Genomic DNA, 18,924 nt, shown 5'->3' on the forward strand with positions numbered 1-18,924 from the left:
AGAGCTGCATGAAAATCCGCAGTTTCAAATGTCCCCCACCATAAGTGAATCGGCATAAGTTGGCGGTGCTCCGTTCACCCATTTCATACCCTTCAAAACGTTCACAATGTGTAACAATTATTCCTGACCTCAGAAAAGAAATGTCAATGTCAAACAAGTTTTAACGACAAAATAGCCGCTTTCCAGGTGAATAAAACAGTTTCGTAGTTTGTTCTCGGTTCATTAGATTGTTTGTTCTAATTTTGTAACGTGGATTTCAAGAATTTTACATAACTTTGACAGTTGCTTTCAATGATTTTTTATTCTAATTACACTTTTTGTTTAATTAAGAGTACCACTGAATGTTTGATGGTAATTAATTCGATACCATCGACGATTCTCAGGAGAAAATATGTAACTTGGACATAATCATCATCCATGTGATGAAGACTGTCACATTATTACTATTCTAGTATATTTGCTTAAGAAGAGATGATATTTTTTTGATAAAAGTGTGTTATTATTACTTTAGGTGCTATTTATTTTTGATAAGCTGTTGCCGCCCAGTTGCAGCTTACATGCCAATGCTCGTCTGACGGTGTACAAAGCTAGTTTCTAATAACTTCGATAAAATGAGTGATCCACTAATAACCAATTCGGCGACCGACAATTTGTACCTAGCATTGTTACAATGTTTTGCCGTCATATTATGCGGGTAAGATTATTTATCAAAGTACTCGCTAATATTTATATCAATTAAATCACATGATATTCTCGCTATTTTCCAGATACATCGCCGGGAGGTCTGAAATAATCACAAAATCAGAATCGAAGGGGTTGAATACCTTCGTTGGAACATTTTCACTTCCTGCTCTGATATTTACTTCTTTGGCTCAGCTAGATCTTGAACAAGTCAACTGGAAGTTCTTGATGGCTGTGACCTTTGCCAAGGCTAGTGTATTCGCAGCCGTCCTTATAATTACTCTGCTCATTTCTCGACCGATCAACCCTGGGAGGGCGGCACTCTTTGCTATTTTTGCAACCCAAAGTAACGATTTTGCAATTGGGTATCCCATGAGTAAGTTAGCAAATCTTTAACCTGATTTAAGAAAATAGTAAGCTCTACTCGTTTGTACAGTCACAAAGATACACAGCTTTTTTCTTTAGATAGTTTTACTGCACAATCATCTATCACTATCACAAGAAAAACACTCTCGATGCAATAACATTCAAAAGTAGAATCAATATTTCTTCCAATATGTACTTGTTTATACCATTCAATTACCATATTCAAAGTCGCATTTCACAGTATTGAAAGGGATATGTTAAACAATTTTCTGTATTTTTAAGAAATTATGAATTCAATACTACGTTTTATTTCAGTTAATGCCTTGTACGGAAAAATTCACTCCGAATATTCCGCGTATTTATATCTGATGGCTCCGATATCTCTGGCGATCTTGAATCCAATTGGCTTCATTCTGCTGGAGATAAATAAGCGGCGACCCGAGGAGCGAAGATTTAGTTGGTCTTTGCTAAAATCAACAGTAAAAGGAATAGCTTTCAACCCAGTCCTCCTCATGACTGTACTTGGAATCTTAGGAAATTTCCTGTGCAGTCACAAAATCCCGTCACCTCTGCAAGTCGTTTTGAAAGTATTTGGCGACGCATTTGCAGCCAGTGCACTTTTCCTCCTAGGTCTGATGATGGTGGGAAAAGTCCACACACTTAAGGGTCGTGCTCTTGTTATTCCTGGGATATTGATATCTGTCAAACTGCTGGCGCTACCACTGGTCATCAGAGAATCCGTGAATTTGCTCAGTCCTGGTGAAAACGCAACCGATACTCTAGATCTGAGTACATTTGGATTTTTATATGGAACTCTGCCAACAGCTCCGGCATTATTCGTCTTCACACTTCGATACGGCATCGATATTGACCTGATTGCCTCTGCAATGGTAGCTTGCACTTTTCTCTCGGCTCCACTGATGTTTGTCTCTGCAAAAATGATCAACGCCATCAGTGCTGATCATACTTCTGCAGACTATGTTCGAGAACTGAGAGCATTTGCTCTGGATGTCAGTGCAGTTTCCACTGCCGCATGCTGCTGGCTTCTCATCTGCTTCTTTATCTTTGAGGGAAAGAAATACAAGCGTGTAACACACAGAATCACTGTCTGCCTTGTCATTTCTCAGGTATTCAAAGAAAAAGTTTCGAAACATTTTTTAATCCACTAATCAATTCACACGGTAGCTTTTAACTGATTCTTCTCTCTTGAGAGTCGCATTGCTGATCACAAAATCAACTGTAAATTGTTTTCGTGTCTGTTTCAGCTGATAACATCAATCGGAGTTATAATCTGGTCACAAATGGGTTCACCGAGCACAACATCTTGTTTATGGTAATAATAAAATACCGTACCATGTACGATTTGACAAAAGTCACTGTTGTCACATGTATTCCTTAAGAATCGGTCAAATTCACTACTAAAATTCCATTTTCTTTCTGTAAAATGTCCAGGTACGTTCAATTCCTGATGATAACTGGAGGGGTCTACGCCAGTAGATTCTGGACGGCTGTACTAGCGGCCACGCTTCTGTTTCTGAGCAGTAGATCATTGTCCTTTGTGTTACAACTGCAGAAATGGATTTTGCCAATCGGTTGGGGGTAAGAGCAATTTTTTACCAGCTTCGAGAAAAAGTGAAATTATATTGAGATTCAATTTGTAGCGTGTCGATTCTAATCGTCAGCCTCATGGCCACACTGATAACCCCGTCTGGAAAGGATGAATTCGATATGGGGAGTCCAAACTTCCAGATGGGTAAAATTCAGGCTGCAATATCAGTTTTCTTGCTCGTCTTCTGCTTCGTTGGTAAGTTAGTACTTCATCTCATTGGGAAGTCACAAAAGAATTTCGAATGTGTAAACAGAATCACTTTACTACAACTTCTATGTAACAATTTAGTAACATTGGGCTGCCTGGTGCTGCAACAAAGATATCAGAGGAGATTAACACCACCTGGATACTCCAGCCTTACTCCATCTCTATCGACGAACAACCGTGTGAACACGCCGCGAAACGTTGTCGACGTTGAGGATTTGATGTCCCAATCAGCGAATATATCGAGGTGAAATTCTATCATTGGATTGAATATTATTACCAACATATTTTCCTAGTCTTTTGTGTGTTATATTTATTATATTTCAATTTTCTAAATGCAGGCACCCGTGTGAATTTGAAAACAACGGATGTTCGAACGGTATGGGATGTCTGATGAATCGTGAAGGAGAATTAGGAGCGGGAGGCTATGATGAAAATTCAGACGATGAGCTAATAACTGAGCAACCACCGGATACACAGATTCTGCGGCACCTTGTCCTGTTGATTTTATTGCTCTGTTCCATGTTTGTTGTAAGCTAATGTCTTCATTTTTCTACTCAATTGAAAAATTTCAAAATTTTAATGATAATAGCTAAAAAAAACTGATTTCTGTTTTTTCTCTCAGGGCCTGGCTCTGTCTATTGGTAGACTGGTGATGGAGGAATTATCCGGAGTCTATGCAGAGCTCGCGTTTTTGGACGTGGCTCTAAACTTTGGGCAGTCTTTGATAGCTTTTGTTATATTTGGCTTGGATCCAGGCATAAGCGTGTTGGGCAAGTGGATGAAGAAGCTCTGTGAAATGTTCCCGAGGGCGGAGACTCTACAGTTGCCTGATGAGGGGAGTTTGACGGACGAAGTGAGGGCTGTACGTGAGCAATTTGCTCGGTCTCACTTAGCAGAATGTCGTACGCGGATCGCAGTATGCCGAAGACGGCTGCTGCGCGTCTACAGAGGAGTTTTCACTGGCACTGATCTTGTGGATTGGTTATTAGAAGCTGGACTAGTGTCCGATCGCGTCGCAGCTGTAACGTACGGAAGATGCCTTCTTGATTCCAGGGTACTATGCCATGTAGATGGGACTGAGCATTTTCACGATCGTAATTTATTGTATACCTTCTGCGCGTAATTTTGGTGCTAATATTACCGTTCATTGCTCAGGCAGACGTGCGTCTCGTCTGTCAGTGGTTTCAATGTTACGTTTTATTATACAACGTTGAATTATCAAATTCAGCTTTAATGTACTTTGAAACAAAAGACGGGGGATAATGAAAGTATAATGCTAAGTGTTGTCATATTCTATACCGGTTCTAGGAGAATGTGAGATTGAGGGTGACCCAATTTACCGTTTGCTTCGATCGATGTATTCCCTAGTCTTTCAACTTTTTCTTAAGCAAAGCATAGTTTGGAAGCCAGAAACTACTCTTTGCGCACACTAGTTCCTTTGGAACTACTGGTAGCTCCATAAAATACTTTTAAAATGAGAAGATCTTCATGTGACATGTATGCACTTGACATACAAATATATTATTATCCTATAGCAGCTTTACTGACTAGCAGTTTTACTGACTAGCAGTTTTACTCTACTAAATGAAATTTTTAATCAGCTACAAAAAGAAAGAATCGCACAATTGGTTGGTCTGAATATCCTACTTAATTTATACCGTTATACGATTTCTTTATCAGGTCAACGAATTTTTATAGCCACCATTCTATGGAGTAGAATGAAATGGAAATATTTTGTATGAAACGAGACATTTTTTAATGTAGCTAATTTATTAGACGAATAATATTTACCATCTCTGCATGTGTCTTCCGCAGCACAGCTATTATCAAATATAGAATAATTAACAATTGATGTTATTTGTAGAATGCTAATAAGGCATATCTTTAAACAAAATAAAGCTCGTTAGTTTTCGTTTTACGAATTAACGCTATGTAAATGTATTGTTTCAAAATCACGAGAGTGATGTAGATGGTATTGTTATATCGTTTTATCTTAGGATCTCTCAGCTTTCTCTTATGATAACTGAATACTAGCGGCAAGGAGAAAAAAGTTGTGATATCGATGTGGTACATTAAGAATGACTGAAAAGAATTATAACTGTTTAGCCAATATAAAATATGGCCTAGTCTACAGTTATGGATCAACGCACCAAATGAATAGAGAATTCTATAGCTTGTATAATTTATTTTATTTAAATTTGTACAAATCAATAGTAAATATATGACGGATGTAAGAGATATTTAATCTTCAGTTTTTCTATCTATCCCACCCAACATGAAATACATTATTTAAGGATAAAGATTTTATTAAGCAAAGTCTGAAGTTCGCATTGTTCAAAAATCTAAATCATCGTCAGGGTCTTCCTCATCTAGATCGTCAATTTCATCAGGTTCATAATGGATTTTGGATTCGCTTAACGACACAGCTGGCAATGTATATGGCAGAGGAGTAGCGTTTCTCTGCTCCATCTCTCGATCGTTCATCTCAATCCTAAACGAGGCTTGAATCTTGTCCGAAGATTTAGACTGAACTACGGACGTCTTATGGGCACTTTTGTGACCAACCTTTTGAGTTTGAATCTCATACGAGCTAATATTTTGCTCAACAATTTCAGCCTGCTGTAAAATACCGCCACCAGACTTACAGTGAGACGTCAAAGCTTTGTACGACAAATCGCCACCTAGTTTCAAGCTGGCGACAGATTCCAGACATACATAGCTAGTTCCCAAAGTTTTGATACTCGGTATTTTGTGCCAGGCAAAATCCCTCTGATAAATGCAAACGACTTGCATTACTCTCATGCTCAGTTTAGATAAAAACCTACACGTTTCAGCAAGGCTTTTGTAGAGAAGCAGCGAACTAAGACTGTCAATGACAACCGTTGACGTTTGCTTAAGGGAATCTATCCTCACTATTTCCCACAACTTTTTATCACTATAAGGGTCAATTTCATCCAAATCAAAAGTGTAATAGTCGTGAAATTTGATTTCATCCCGTCTCAAAGAGTTGGCATAGATTCTGCTGGAACTTTTTGGCCCGGAAAAACAAAGAACATTTATTTCTCTGTCGTCTTTTTCTTTCCAAATCGATACCCAAGCTGTGATCAACGACTCTGCATACTTGGCTTCGCTATCTGAAAATATACATATTACCACCTATTAATTCGTTTGTCAATTAAGCCAATCGACTATTTTCGTACTACATACAATACATTTAGGTCGTTTCTCATCAGGTTAGGTTAGGTTCGACTTAAGACGGAATAGTAAGACTGCTGTTTACCTTCGTCGACAACAATTATTTTGGCTCCGTCGAGAGTCGGCAGCGTTGCGAGGAGAGACATTTTACCTTAATAATATGGAAACGCTCTCAAATATCAGATCAAATATCAACAACATCTGACTACTTCGACCTTCGACATGTTATGTACTACATACAAGCGACACCAGTCGAGTTAAAAATGTTATACTACATGCATGCGTACATCTTCTCTGCATTAAAAGTACGACTTTCCGTCTATCTAGCCGTACGATTGCTTACAACTCCAGAACTACTGAACCGATATTGATTTATTTTTTTCTAGATAACTACAATATCTGGCCATGTTTTGGGCTATATTTTGTTACAACCAGATAAATAGTTTTAGAGATATGACGATATTTGCACAAGTCGAAACCGACGACACACTTATGGGACGCTGACTATAGTTCTTACAGATGCAGGAAAGTTATGTTCAAGAGTTATCAAGATCTCGATGAGCTCTGCAAAGAAGTCCGCGATGGCATATGGCTATGTCTTATAGTTTTGCCACAAGAAGCAATTGAAAATAATCGTGGGCGGATCCGCGACGGGTTGCTAGCACATCATGCAACATATACATGTAGGATGCGTCTAAACTCCGAGTGACGAACAGTAGATTTATTTTATTATGTAGGGTAATTTATTATGTATGTTTTCCTGTCAATTTAAAAAGAAAAGTATACAGTATTTTTTCTGCCGAATCATATATGTATATATATGTATATATATTATGATGATTTTCTGAATATGAGTATCATTCCTCGATTCCACTACAAAAGAGCTATGACCGAAGAAATTTCAACCCATTCCGTTCAGGAACAAAACGGATGAGTTCGCTCGGTCGGTAAGAGTAAGAGTGCTACATCGCGTTAATCATCGATGCGTTAATAGTCAAGAGGTAACCTTCCCCCGCGACAAGTATGCAGATATTTTGAGTCCCAACTACCCTACCGTCTCCTCGTGCGTCACTGACCACTCGATAAGTTGTCAGAACTGACCACAACAATGCTTCTTATCAGTCTATTCAATCACTTGTTGCAGCAGCACGAAAACTGGTATTAACGTTACTGAAAGTGAAAGGACCTCCAAGGCCTCCATCCAAAATGGGTAAAAATTATATTCATCGTTTTATAGTATGAAATCAGAATTGTGGAGTCCTTATATCACCCTTGTAGTTTCACCATTCATAACCCTGCAACAAATCCAGAGAAAGCATGAATCACCGTCACCGATCAATTGTCAATCGGTGTCAACATTTATGTTCAAAATGTCACAATATCTTTCATAATTATAATACTGTAGAATCTACACAAATTGTTTTATGCAGTGAAAATTCACGGTGTTTACAATAGCGCGACGTAGTTTCTAACCTCTAAGGATCCTGCATCGGGATTATTATTTACATTTCCATATTTTTATCCTGAACAGTAGGGAGGGATTTTTAATTGTAAAATCTGTTCATGTTCTACACTTTGGAAGGGGCCTCGAGCATTCTCATAAAGTTCTGGCCGTACTTACTATTAGGAGCAGACGACAAAGAGATGTTGCAAAAGAAGTGGGAGTGATATGATGATAATTTGATCAGTCCACAGGCCTGATTTGTTACTTGTTTTATTTTTACACAAACCACATGCCCATTACACGTGCATATCCATATTGTACATACGTTGTACCGGAACGGAAAGTAGTTATGATTATTGAACATTCGTCTCAACGTGTGGGGGAATTCTCTAATAAATTACCTGACATACCAAATAACTGCCTCATTTTACCTCGGTCTCTCGTTAGGTTCATTTCTCTCGAGGACTGAGTTAGGCTGGTATACATATATCATTCTGTTACTTAAAACGTAAGTCAACGACATTCTAAGTCGAACCTTTCATTCTTTGATTACTTTTGTCATTACACTCTTTTGCATAATACCCACTGGCATATATTGCAGCAATGGACTCTGTCACTTGTTATTATTTGAGCTTGCTACGCATCTTTGTGAATACGTAAATTAGCCAAATTTTTTTCTTTCGTTATAATTACGCATTCAAGACACCAGATCTGTTTCTCAAATACGTAAAACCATGTTGCGCAAATAAGTGGTCACTTGAATCACAGACTGTAATATGTGAATGCCACGTACGTTTTAATGTAGGCTACGACCATGATATTGCCACTTATTATTGTTTTCTTTACCATTTCATATATTTTCAGAGTCCGATACCGTGCCAATTATGGATCCGACAGTAGAACTGTCCAACATGGATTCTTCCTACCCGGAGCGAAATACGGTTGAAAACTCAAGGAATAAGACTTCCCTGGAAGGAATTAAACCATCGGAAAATACAATGCTTTCCAAAAACAACATACAGACTTATACCGACGAGGAACAAATCGAAATACCAGATATTACCGAGGTAACATCCGTTTAAGCTTACCAATGTTATTAATGTCCTAGTACTTTATGGAAAGCGAGACATTTGTTTCATTCGAACTCATTCGCCCCTTACACAGAATTTACGAAAATCTAATGGTTAAACTTTGAGAGTCGCAATATTCCAAGCCTTGCAAAAAGTCCAAGTTATGAAGATAATAAGATCAAGAAAAAGAAATTGAATCTCCAAGCAAATACTTCATTGTTGATTAACAATAACGATCTGTCTGAGGATGATCACGTATGTAATTTTATCAAAGAACTAAAATCAATAGTAATTACTGTTATCAGGCACGTAGCACTTAAAATACAACAACCTCTCATTGCTATACTTGAAGACTTGCTTGTAAATGTTAAAATGTATTAATAAATAATAATCAGTGGCCCTTTTCATTGACGTAGGCACTTACAATTTTTTTTCAATCCTGTTTTATTTTATGTATCTATCAAGGATCAGCAGCAAAACATAAGTATTGAGGAAAAGCAAAGCTAGTAATTCATATTTATTTTGTGTAGTAACTTTATGCTATCGGAAAACAGGTATAAAAACTTACTATGAATGGTCTGGAGAAATATTGTACAGTAGAACCTTGATTATCCGAACCAATCGGGATCGAGACTAGTTCGGATAATCAAAAGGTTGGATAATCGAAACATGGGTTTTTTGGGACGAGATCATAAGCAACACCTTTTTACCTAAAAACAGTACATACATATATATTAAAATTTGACATACATACTAACGGTGAAATATATATATCTATTTTAAACACGTGCAAAAAGTCGAATGCTTTTTTTTATATTAATATGCTCGATATGCGCCATTGCATGTCCGCGATACTCGCAAAGATGCGTTGTTGCTCACGGCGGTGGCAGCGAGCAACAATGTATCTTTAGCGCCAATGTTCGGATAATTGAGCGTTCGGATAAACTAAGTCATCGTTTGGATAATTGAGGGTTCGGATGGTCTAGATTCGGATAATCGAGGTTCTACTGTATAAGAAATTGTGTGAACCAGTAATTATGCAGGGTGGCCACTGGTCAGGGAATTCTGGAAAACCTGGAAAAGTCAGGGAATTCTGAAATTCTGGAAAAGTCAGGGAAAAGTCAGGGATTTTCGCGGAAAGTCAGGGAATTTTTTTTAGTATAATTCTTTTTCGTACGAATATGTTCCACAACTGTTTAAAGCTTTAGATAAATTAGACCTAATACAAATTTTTTTACCATTAACATGAACAGTGTTAAAATATATGATATATTATAAAAAATAGAAGTGTATGCTACTAAAGTATAATTCCACAAAATAAATATTTGTTTAAATATGAAATACGTATATTTTTTCAATTTGCTAAAACCAATTTATACGAATTGGTCAGGGAATAATATTAAATTTTGTCTGGCAAACCTGGAAACGTCAGGGAATTTTGTGATGGAGATTTAGTAGCCACCTTGTTATGGCACTTTCAAAGCAAGATAAAACTATTTCAACTCATTGAACAGTGATAATTGAATTAGGCAATTATGATAGATATAAAAATGTTACATTGTTGAATAAATCAATCAAGTGGAAGCCTTATCTACTTCCTATCAAATCAGAAAACGTGAATCAGATAATTTAATACTTTATGTAATCGTTTGATCGAACCTCCAGGTGCGGATTTCATAAATTTGTAAATTCTCGTTTATCTATGTAAGATAAAGATACAAATCTTACAATGAAAGTGAACATTCACATTGTAATAATGTTAACTGATAGAATCTGAAAGTTATGAGTCAGGCAAATGTATACCATGCGGACCATCGGTTTTGTATTTTTGATTAGCTCTTAATTAGAGCAAATGGTCTTTTAGTTCTGCCCTTTGTTTGTTATCGAATATAATATTCATTACCCTTTCTATATTCCTTCACTTTTAATTACAGGGACACTTCAGCTTTAGAAAATTGTGGGCATTCACTGGTCCCGGATTTTTAATGTCCATTGCGTACCTTGACCCTGGAAATATAGAATCAGATTTACAGGCTGGAGTTGCAGCAAGTTATAAGGTGATTCATACAATTTCCAATCAGATTTAAAAACGATTCGTTTACCAAGCAACATATTTATGGCATTAAATATGTCCAATTAAACCCCCTAATTTTCAGCTATTATGGGTCTTGTTAAGTGCGAACATTCTCAGCCTTATCATGCAAAGACTGAGTGCCAGACTTGGCGTAGTAACTGGAACACATCTAGCCGAGATGTGTTATATGCAATACAAAACTGTTCCACGATTCATACTGTGGATTATGGTAGAAATCGCCATCGTAGGTAGCGATATGCAGGAAGTTATAGGCACAGCGATTGCCTTGTATCTGCTCTCCAACAAAGCGTAAGCTGCAATCCGTACATAGAATCTCATGAAATTTATCCTTTATGACATTATAATGAATGTGATTTGAAAAGTAGAGGAATTTTACTTATGCCCATTTACAGCTAGTCAAATAGATGAAAGTCATATATGATTTCAGGATACCGCTATGGGGAGGAGTCTTGATAACGATAGTGGATACTTTCACGTTCTTATTTCTAGATAAGTACGGATTGCGAAAGCTAGAGTTTTTTTTTGGATTTCTTATTACCGTAATGGGAATCACGTTTGGATACGAGGTAAAGTATGTGCTTTAATTTAAACACAAAACAATTATTATTTGTGAAATTTGCACACACAATCAGCTCTCATATAGAGATCATTCGATGGGGTTGTTGTTCAACAATGTGTTTTGAATTATCTAAATAAAACAAATGCATCACAATGATGTATGTTTGATACAATGTGATTGTTAACATGAAAAACGCTTTCGATTCTATTCCTTAGAGCAGATTCAACAGCTTTTTAAATCCTCCTTATTTGATTTCAGTACATTGTGACTTCACCACCGCAAGGTGAAGTAGTTGCCGGATTGTTTACACCATGGTGTAAGAATTGTGATACAGATGCAATAACACAGGCAGTCGGAATCGTTGGAGCAGTTATAATGCCTCATAATCTTTATCTTCACAGCGCTCTTGTTAAGGTGAATGAATTAGGCATCTACATAATGGAATTCAATGTCCCCAAACGTGTTTTCATTGATAATTGATATCAATTCCTGTTTTCTTTCCAGTCTAGAAAAATCGACAGGACAAAAAAAGTTCAAGTGCAAGATGCAAACATGTACTTCTTCACGGAAGCCTGCATTGCATTATTTGTTTCATTTATAATAAACATATTCGTCGTTTCTGTATTCGCGTACGGGCTTTTCGATAAATCAAATGAGGACGTGGTATGTATTCGATAAATATGAACTCGCAATCGAGTAAAACATAGTTTTCCCTCGTATATTCAGAAGATTTAGTGAATTGAAAAATTTACGTCAATGAACATTTTAATTATCTTTCAGTATAACATGTGCTACGAAAACAACTTCACCCTGGGAATAGAAACATTTGAGGTGAGAAGACGATCAATAAATTTACAAGTACACATCTTGATTGAGCTACAATTTGTAGGGTTCGTTCGCAAGCCATTGACTCGATGGTTCCATATAACATTTTGCCTCACATCCTGTAGATAATGAAATTTCCAAACTCAGCGCAAAAGCAGCTATGGAAATGTGAGTCTTCAGACCGTAGAAAAGTGCCGTTGGGATGAAAGAAAGAACGAAAATCTTTTAAGAAATAATGGGAGGTTTTTCCCGCATTATTGGTAAATTTTATCGAGTTTCACAAGAAGATAGTCATGTGCTCATAAGTCATTACATTAAGCAGTTGTTCAGATATTGATGGACTTGAAATGATAATACCGCCTGAATGAGTTAACTAGATTAAATTGATGTTTTATTTTTTTTTTACTCTACTCTTATCAGAATAATTACTTGCGTGTTATTAAATTATCATTTTCCGAGATCGGTACGTGCCGATTTGAAGCAACTGATGGGATAATTACTTATTAATTGATACTGATTGTGATCATAATATGTCTTTAGAACAATACCGATGAGGTCGAAGCTGATCTCTATCACGGTGGGATATACTTGGGTTGTCAATTTGGTGCTGCCGCTATGTATATCTGGGGCATAGGAATTTTGGCATCTGGTCAATCCTCGACGATGACTGGAACGTATGCTGGTCAATTTGCAATGGAAGGATTTTTGAACCTGCAATGGCCAAGGTGGAAGCGAGTCTTGGTTACTCGTGTAATTGCAATCATTCCTACGCTGGCCGTAGCTTTTAGAGCAAGCATCTATAACCTCAGTACAATGAACGAATTGTTGAATGCTGTGATGAGCTTGCAGTTGCCATTTGCTGTGTTGCCGACCATAGGATTTACAAGTAGTTTGCAAATAATGGGAGACTTCAAAAACGGATTGTGAGTAGAGGGGCGATTTTGTACTGGTCGTACGTCTTGCTTATTTTTATTCAAATTTCTACATTATTTCTTTTCCCTTTCAACAGGACAAACAAAATCGTCTCCTGCACCTTAGGCGTTGTAGTCTTTGCTGTGAATATTTACTTTGTCATTGTCACCGTAGAAGAACGAGTTACAAAGCATTGGGCAATATTACTTGCGATTGCGGTCTATGCCATTTTGTATGTACTGTTTTGTATATACCTCGTTATACATACAGCTATCCACATGGGTGCAACTCGTTTGACTGACAACGCGGTATGTATAACTAGACAATTGACAATTCACTGCTCAAAGCATTATTTTAAAATTCACATGAGTAAAAACCATCGACTTCATGTATGCTTATTATGCTAACAATTTTATTATTTACGCAGCTTATCGCCAAGTATGTAGGCCATCCGCGAGACTTTAATCCCGAGTTATCCAGTCAAGTGCCTTACACAATGCAAGGATGAAAACTTGCCAACTTTCGCACTAGTAATAAAATCGAAGGGCCTAAGAAATTTGTAAAATTATTTCTTACAAACTAGCATGGAAAGCAGGATGTAATATATTCTATGAGATACAGTGAAAATAGAAAAAAACTTGCATAGATCGGTACACCCGACTATTGGTTATTAATATTTATTATAGATTGATAATTATTTTCTGAAGCTATACATCACATAGAAAATTTGTAAATTAGTGAAACTACAGAAATTTAGTTACCATATTCACGCAGCTCATGAATAATTTGTTACTAGGTATTTTTATACTCTGCGAAGTGTAATTTTTGTAAGTAAATTTTGAAATATATATTCTGTCCATATAAAAAATGTATATTTGAATAAAGGTACTTATTAGGCTGAAATTATATATATTCTGTACATATACACGAAAATATACAGATATTTTGTAGATACATCATGCTAATTTGGAATTCTATCATTAGATGATAATCTCCGACTGAAAAAAATTTCCTTTCCAAACGCGCATCAAAATTTCGGTAGAGCACATAAAATAGAATATCTCAGCCAAATACGAGCTCTTAATATTGATATTTAGAGGTGCCTTATTTTATTTTTCCATTTTATTTTGAATAAAACCAAAAAACAAATCGGAAGAATTGAAAAAAATTTTTTTTTTGAAAACGTATATGAATGTACAAGACATACAATACATGATTATCGAACGAATTAATACAATAATGAATTATTCGCATGAACAAAACTGTTTTCGAGTATTACGTCATTAAGTACCTTCAATTCAACGAGTTTATTTTGCGACCGGGGCGCTACACACATAATTACTTTCATGTAAATTGTCACAGATTTCTATAAGTAGGCTATAGAAATCTGTATAAATTGCAGTAACGTTATCGGCTATCAAGTTTTATTTTTCTGATTTTTCAACTTTCTCACGTGGCATGTTAAAACCTTCCCGCCACGCTCACTTCGCAAGTGTTCCGCTAAAAGTAAGGCTAACAATAAAAAATATAAAGCCACACATAGATAGCAACGTCAACAGTGTGACGTCTTAATGGTCAATTCCGGACAACTAAGAGTTAGACTCGAAATGGAGTCGCGAAATGAACTGGGACGTAATATTGATTAATCACTAAGGTGAAATGGAGAACGTTAATAAATTCGCGTGATGGGATTGATGATTTTAAGGAATTCGTTATAATGGTAATTTAGAAGTCAACTTACCTTTGTTGCTCGAACCGATGTGAACTCCAACAAGAAACTTCAGGGAGCGGTGAAGGACCACTGAACTATTTAAATTAAAGTTTAAACGAAGGTTCTTGATTTTTAAATGTATTAAATGTTTAGTCACTCGTTTTAATCAATAGTACAATAGGAAAACTCTCAAAGTAACAGAGTAACAGTGGTAAACTTATTTGAAATAATGCTCTCGGGCGGAGCGACAGGGTAACACTTAAAACTTGTAAAAAAAATGATGCTTCAAAGTAGCAAAGTAACGGGGCAACAACTTAGGTGAAAAAATGCTCTGGGGGGGAGCGAAAGACTAACAGTTCCAAACTTATAAAAAATAATGCTCTCCGAGTCCAATCTGCACCCGTTTATATAGGGCACGATCTCCTATGTTCCTGTACAATTTTGGGTGACAGATTTATGACATTGAGTCACTAGCGAAGATTTTGGGGGGTAGCTGGACCATAATTGGTTCCGATCAAGGTGACCTAATTATGGTTTCGGTTATGACCTTATATGGTATGCTTTCTGTAGCCCGGCTAACTTCTAGCTTGCTACTAAAGCTCCCTTTGTTAGGCTTTACAATATTCAATAATTTTAAATTTGGGTGTTTTCACTGGTGGCTTCATGTAAAGACTCGAAATTATCCTACACTTAAGAATATTCTTAATACTAGATAAGTAATGGTTAAGTAGTTGATTATTATAATGATAACCTAAATTTAGTAATTGTCTGAAAGGGTCGCACAGGTGTGCGAGCTTGAACAGGTGTTTGGGGCGTTGTATATGTTTTACGGGGTTGCTTCACCTTCAGGGTTTATTCTTAATATTTAATATTTAATATTCAAGGTAACGTAATATTGGCCGATAGGCTTTTTCATCTACGATTGAATATATCCCTTCAGGGTCCGCAACTTTGCCAGTGCAGCGTACCAATTTTGAGAATTTGGCTTGCGTCACCTAGCTTTAGTTTGGCGGTGGTGCGACATGGCATGAACTAGATTCACCTGCAGTATAACATACAAGCTTATAATATTATTTAGATTCAAATTTGTTTTAGGAACTTAGTTTTAGTTTGTGGTATCTATTTAATATGGGAATAAGTGTAATAACCCAGATATTTAGGTATTGTAGTGATAATGGATTAATGGTAATAATTCAAATATAACGATATTAGTAATAACGCAGGTAAGATAATTATTGAACAATTAGCAAGAATGTTTTGGTTTAAATACCTTGAGATATTGAGATATGAATTGATGATATCTAAGTATTAATATTCTGATATTATATCATCAAAGAAATGCGTATATATATTTATCCATTTGTGTATATGTATAGCGAGTATAAATGCTGGTTATGTCTACGGTATCATTACCGACCGAACTACTTCGTGTAAGACATGGTTGCCTATAATACGGCGTTTTATCTTTGCTCGCTTGGTAGTTTTACTCTAGGGGTTTCTCGTAGCCTTGATTAGCGCTAAGTAATACTTCTAATGGTTCAAAAAATAACTGTAATATTACTAATATGTAGTAACTTTGACTCTAGTTATGAAATAGAAACGGAAAAAATTATAGCCGGGCGGTCGGATGTTAAACGGTTGTGTATTTCTGGTGGAAATTTTGAATCGTTTAAAGAAACGTGCATGGTGTTGCACTCTGTCGGCTATATCAAAGAATACAGGGCCGCGATATTTTTGGATTCAACGGTGTCTAGATGATTGACTCAAGTCGTGGACGTCGAACGGCTATATGTAACGGACTATATGGTCCAAGGTAACGGCCGTCGCCACCCTACAAGTTGGGTGTGCGTCAGTGTGAAATGTTGTGAAGTAGTGGCTCTAACGTTTCTGGGCGTCGTAGAGCTAGGCAGCAAGAGTGTGTTGCAACAAGGAGCGACTCGCCGCACGTAAAAATACACTTCGCTTATCGTTCAATGCCGCATAAGTACACTATAAAGCAGCGATACTCACCGGCGCGCATTTAACCTCGTCCCTCGTAGTCGGTATAAGTGCAAAAACGTTTTTCACACAACACGATGGAAATCCTGCGAAATATTTCAGCGGGATTTTGGTCCCCTGACATTTGGTTGCCGCCGAACACGACGTGGGCCGATCTCGCGCCCACCGCAGATAACAAGTTCCTAGATTACAGACACTTGATTTTCCCCATACCAATGTCCATCGGTATGCTGGGACTACGATATGTCCTTGAACGGTATGCATTTATCAACGTAATCATGGTTATTAGATCGAGTCTGTTTTCCCTACGTCGGCAAAACCGTCGGATTCTTGGCTCAGGTCGATGATCATTATCGATGCCTTGACGGTTACATTGTCTGCCCAACACGTGTATCACGCTCGCAATTATTGGCTTCGATTTACGGCCGGTGATCGTGCTCTTGACAATACGTACAATATTAATTATCTAACAAAGTTGCCCTAATTTTTTATCCTACTTACCGTCCCGCCTATTTGAAGTCATCAAACAACAGTAAGGTTAATCCGTAAACTCTCAGAGATACGTGAAATATCTCTACAATAATATTTACCTCACAAAACCCAATTTACCCCCTTTTTTTTCTTCCATATCCTTTTATCTTCGTCACACCGATTCTCTTATCAGTGTAACATTTTTCCTTGAGCATATCACACTTCTTTGGTTGACTCCTCATCTATCAAGTTTGATTTATCTGTCAACTATGACCTGCAACATGCATCTCAAATGAGAAATTCGATTTTTCCTAACAGGATCCAAGGACTTACGTATTTATCAGTTATTTTTTATCTTTACTGCTGCCTATATTATTACGTATAATTGGTTTTTAATCCAATCTTTTTCCGTCACATTTCCATTGTATTTAATCTCTCGACATTCATTAGAACTTAACGTCTCGAGTTTGACATGTAGAAACACATTAAGGACTTTTATGATATTCCAGTTAGATTAATCCGCTACTAATTAGTTTTCAGATTTTCCTACATTTTCAATTTTTCTTCCACTTTAAGCCATTTGAAATTTCATAAAACCCAATATCAACTATTAACTATGGAAAACAACTATTCGAGAGCAATTATGTAGCATTACACAATGACTGCTAATGTGGTAACACAACAGTTTCAATATGCTGTTTTCTCTGTTGCATTGGCTATACACATCTACTTGTAAAAGACAAAAAACAGTTATAAGCCTTGAGTTGAGTAATTAGTATGCAACTAATGTACACACTGCTATCAGGTGCAGCATAGAAAGCAGAGGAAGAAAACTCCGTTACATCACACAGTCTTTTAGCTCCTGATATCATAAAAACGATACTGGCGATTTTTTTCATAGTGGGTAAATTTTCTAAAGTATTTTTCGTACTTTGAGAGTTTTTCAAATATTTGCCATTTAGATGAGGCATTCCTTGAGTCCTTGGTTTACTGATCGTATTTATTCTCGATGCTACGTATGTTACAGAGAATTTCATTTGTCTTGATAATATCCCATAAATATTATAAACATTCCATACTAATAAATCCATGCTTAATTACCTTCTTTCAAGGTAAAAATTAACAGGATAGCAGTTATGTAAGAATGTAGACAATGCCAGTTCTAATCTCCCCCCACAATTGTATGTTCATTCATCCAAATGATCTCGGTTTCAATGAAATTAAAGTTGAGATATTAATTGATGATTTCACTTTATTTTATTTATTCGTTCACGTGGATTCAGTATCCGAAAAGAAATTGCCAATTTTAACTCGTGCTGATCCGGCAAACGAGAAATTGGTGGCTACCACTATTTTAATCTATCAATTCTCGTTTCGTTACAGGTTCTGGTTTGCTCCGTTTGGCAAATCACTAGGCATAAAAAATACAAGACCAAAGAAGGCTTCACCGAATCTAATATTAGAAAAAGCATATACTGGAAAGAAAATAAAGCACAAGCAGGTAAGATAATCACTTGCATTTTCTTGTTCCATCTGTAATGTTGTTTCTTAACCCTCTGTGCCCCAGTGACCGCGGAGGGTGACTTGAGGAAATTTTTAATGAGTAATAATGTGTGGATTTCAAGGTACTCGCCTTGGCAAAACAGCTGGATTGGTCTGAGCGACAAGTTGAAAGGTGGTTGAGACTCCGCAGATCCCAAGACAAGCCTTCGACCTTGACGAAATTCTGCGAAAATAGGTAGGAAGTATTTATTTTTGTTCATCAGAGCTTAACACCTATT

The 18,924-nt window shown here is 36.8% G+C and overlaps 4 protein-coding genes across 9 annotated transcripts in view; 3 read left to right on the forward strand and 1 right to left on the reverse strand.

The window, feature by feature from the left end:
- The window catches only part of LOC124409682 (integral membrane protein GPR155), a 26,627-nt gene continuing 7,703 nt past the window's right edge, over positions 1-18,924 (forward strand). The window contains exons 1-11 of one of the 2 annotated variants that reach the window (XM_046887457.1): positions 1-186; positions 512-694; positions 768-1,057; positions 1,363-2,174; positions 2,313-2,380; positions 2,500-2,646; positions 2,709-2,851; positions 2,945-3,107; positions 3,202-3,391; positions 3,486-4,522; positions 15,559-15,563. In XM_046887457.1, the coding sequence (XP_046743413.1) occupies positions 612-694; positions 768-1,057; positions 1,363-2,174; positions 2,313-2,380; positions 2,500-2,646; positions 2,709-2,851; positions 2,945-3,107; positions 3,202-3,391; positions 3,486-3,986 (2,397 nt within the window). In that variant the 5' untranslated portion in view covers positions 1-186; positions 512-611 and the 3' untranslated portion in view covers positions 3,987-4,522; positions 15,559-15,563. The remainder of the gene's footprint in view (positions 187-511; positions 695-767; positions 1,058-1,362; positions 2,175-2,312; positions 2,381-2,499; positions 2,647-2,708; positions 2,852-2,944; positions 3,108-3,201; positions 3,392-3,485; positions 4,523-15,558; positions 15,564-18,924) is intronic. The other variant, XM_046887456.1, reaches the window with a different exon arrangement.
- LOC124409692 (elongator complex protein 5) lies at positions 4,631-6,311 on the reverse strand. The gene is made up of 2 exons (XM_046887475.1): positions 6,144-6,311; positions 4,631-5,997 (listed from the first exon to the last, which is right to left on the reverse strand). Exons 1-2 carry the CDS (start codon positions 6,202-6,204, stop codon positions 5,198-5,200), a joined length of 861 nt encoding a protein of 286 aa, XP_046743431.1. The 5' UTR covers positions 6,205-6,311; the 3' UTR covers positions 4,631-5,197.
- Positions 7,129-13,742, forward strand: LOC124409687 (protein Malvolio). Of its 5 annotated transcripts, none has more exons than XM_046887465.1 (11): positions 7,129-7,268; positions 8,367-8,569; positions 10,507-10,629; positions 10,729-10,955; positions 11,095-11,233; positions 11,485-11,640; positions 11,731-11,889; positions 12,007-12,057; positions 12,592-12,974; positions 13,061-13,271; positions 13,391-13,742. In XM_046887465.1, exons 1-11 carry the CDS (start codon positions 7,265-7,267, stop codon positions 13,469-13,471), a joined length of 1,737 nt encoding a protein of 578 aa, XP_046743421.1. In that variant the 5' UTR covers positions 7,129-7,264; the 3' UTR covers positions 13,472-13,742. The 5 variants fall into 5 exon arrangements, with proteins under 5 accessions (XP_046743421.1, XP_046743424.1, XP_046743423.1 ...); XM_046887468.1 differs by lacking the exon at positions 7,129-7,268 and adding an exon at positions 7,481-7,500; XM_046887467.1 differs by lacking the exon at positions 7,129-7,268 and adding an exon at positions 7,542-7,753.
- Positions 16,493-18,924, forward strand: part of LOC124409691 (ceramide synthase 6) — a 3,781-nt gene continuing 1,349 nt past the window's right edge. Inside the window, exons 1-3 of the mRNA XM_046887473.1 lie at positions 16,493-16,928; positions 18,527-18,644; positions 18,769-18,881. Of these exons, the coding sequence (XP_046743429.1) occupies positions 16,750-16,928; positions 18,527-18,644; positions 18,769-18,881 (410 nt within the window). The 5' untranslated portion in view covers positions 16,493-16,749. The remainder of the gene's footprint in view (positions 16,929-18,526; positions 18,645-18,768; positions 18,882-18,924) is intronic.

Source organism: Diprion similis, chromosome 8 (assembly GCF_021155765.1).
Source record: "Diprion similis isolate iyDipSimi1 chromosome 8, iyDipSimi1.1, whole genome shotgun sequence".
Taxonomy (NCBI): domain Eukaryota; kingdom Metazoa; phylum Arthropoda; class Insecta; order Hymenoptera; family Diprionidae; genus Diprion; species Diprion similis.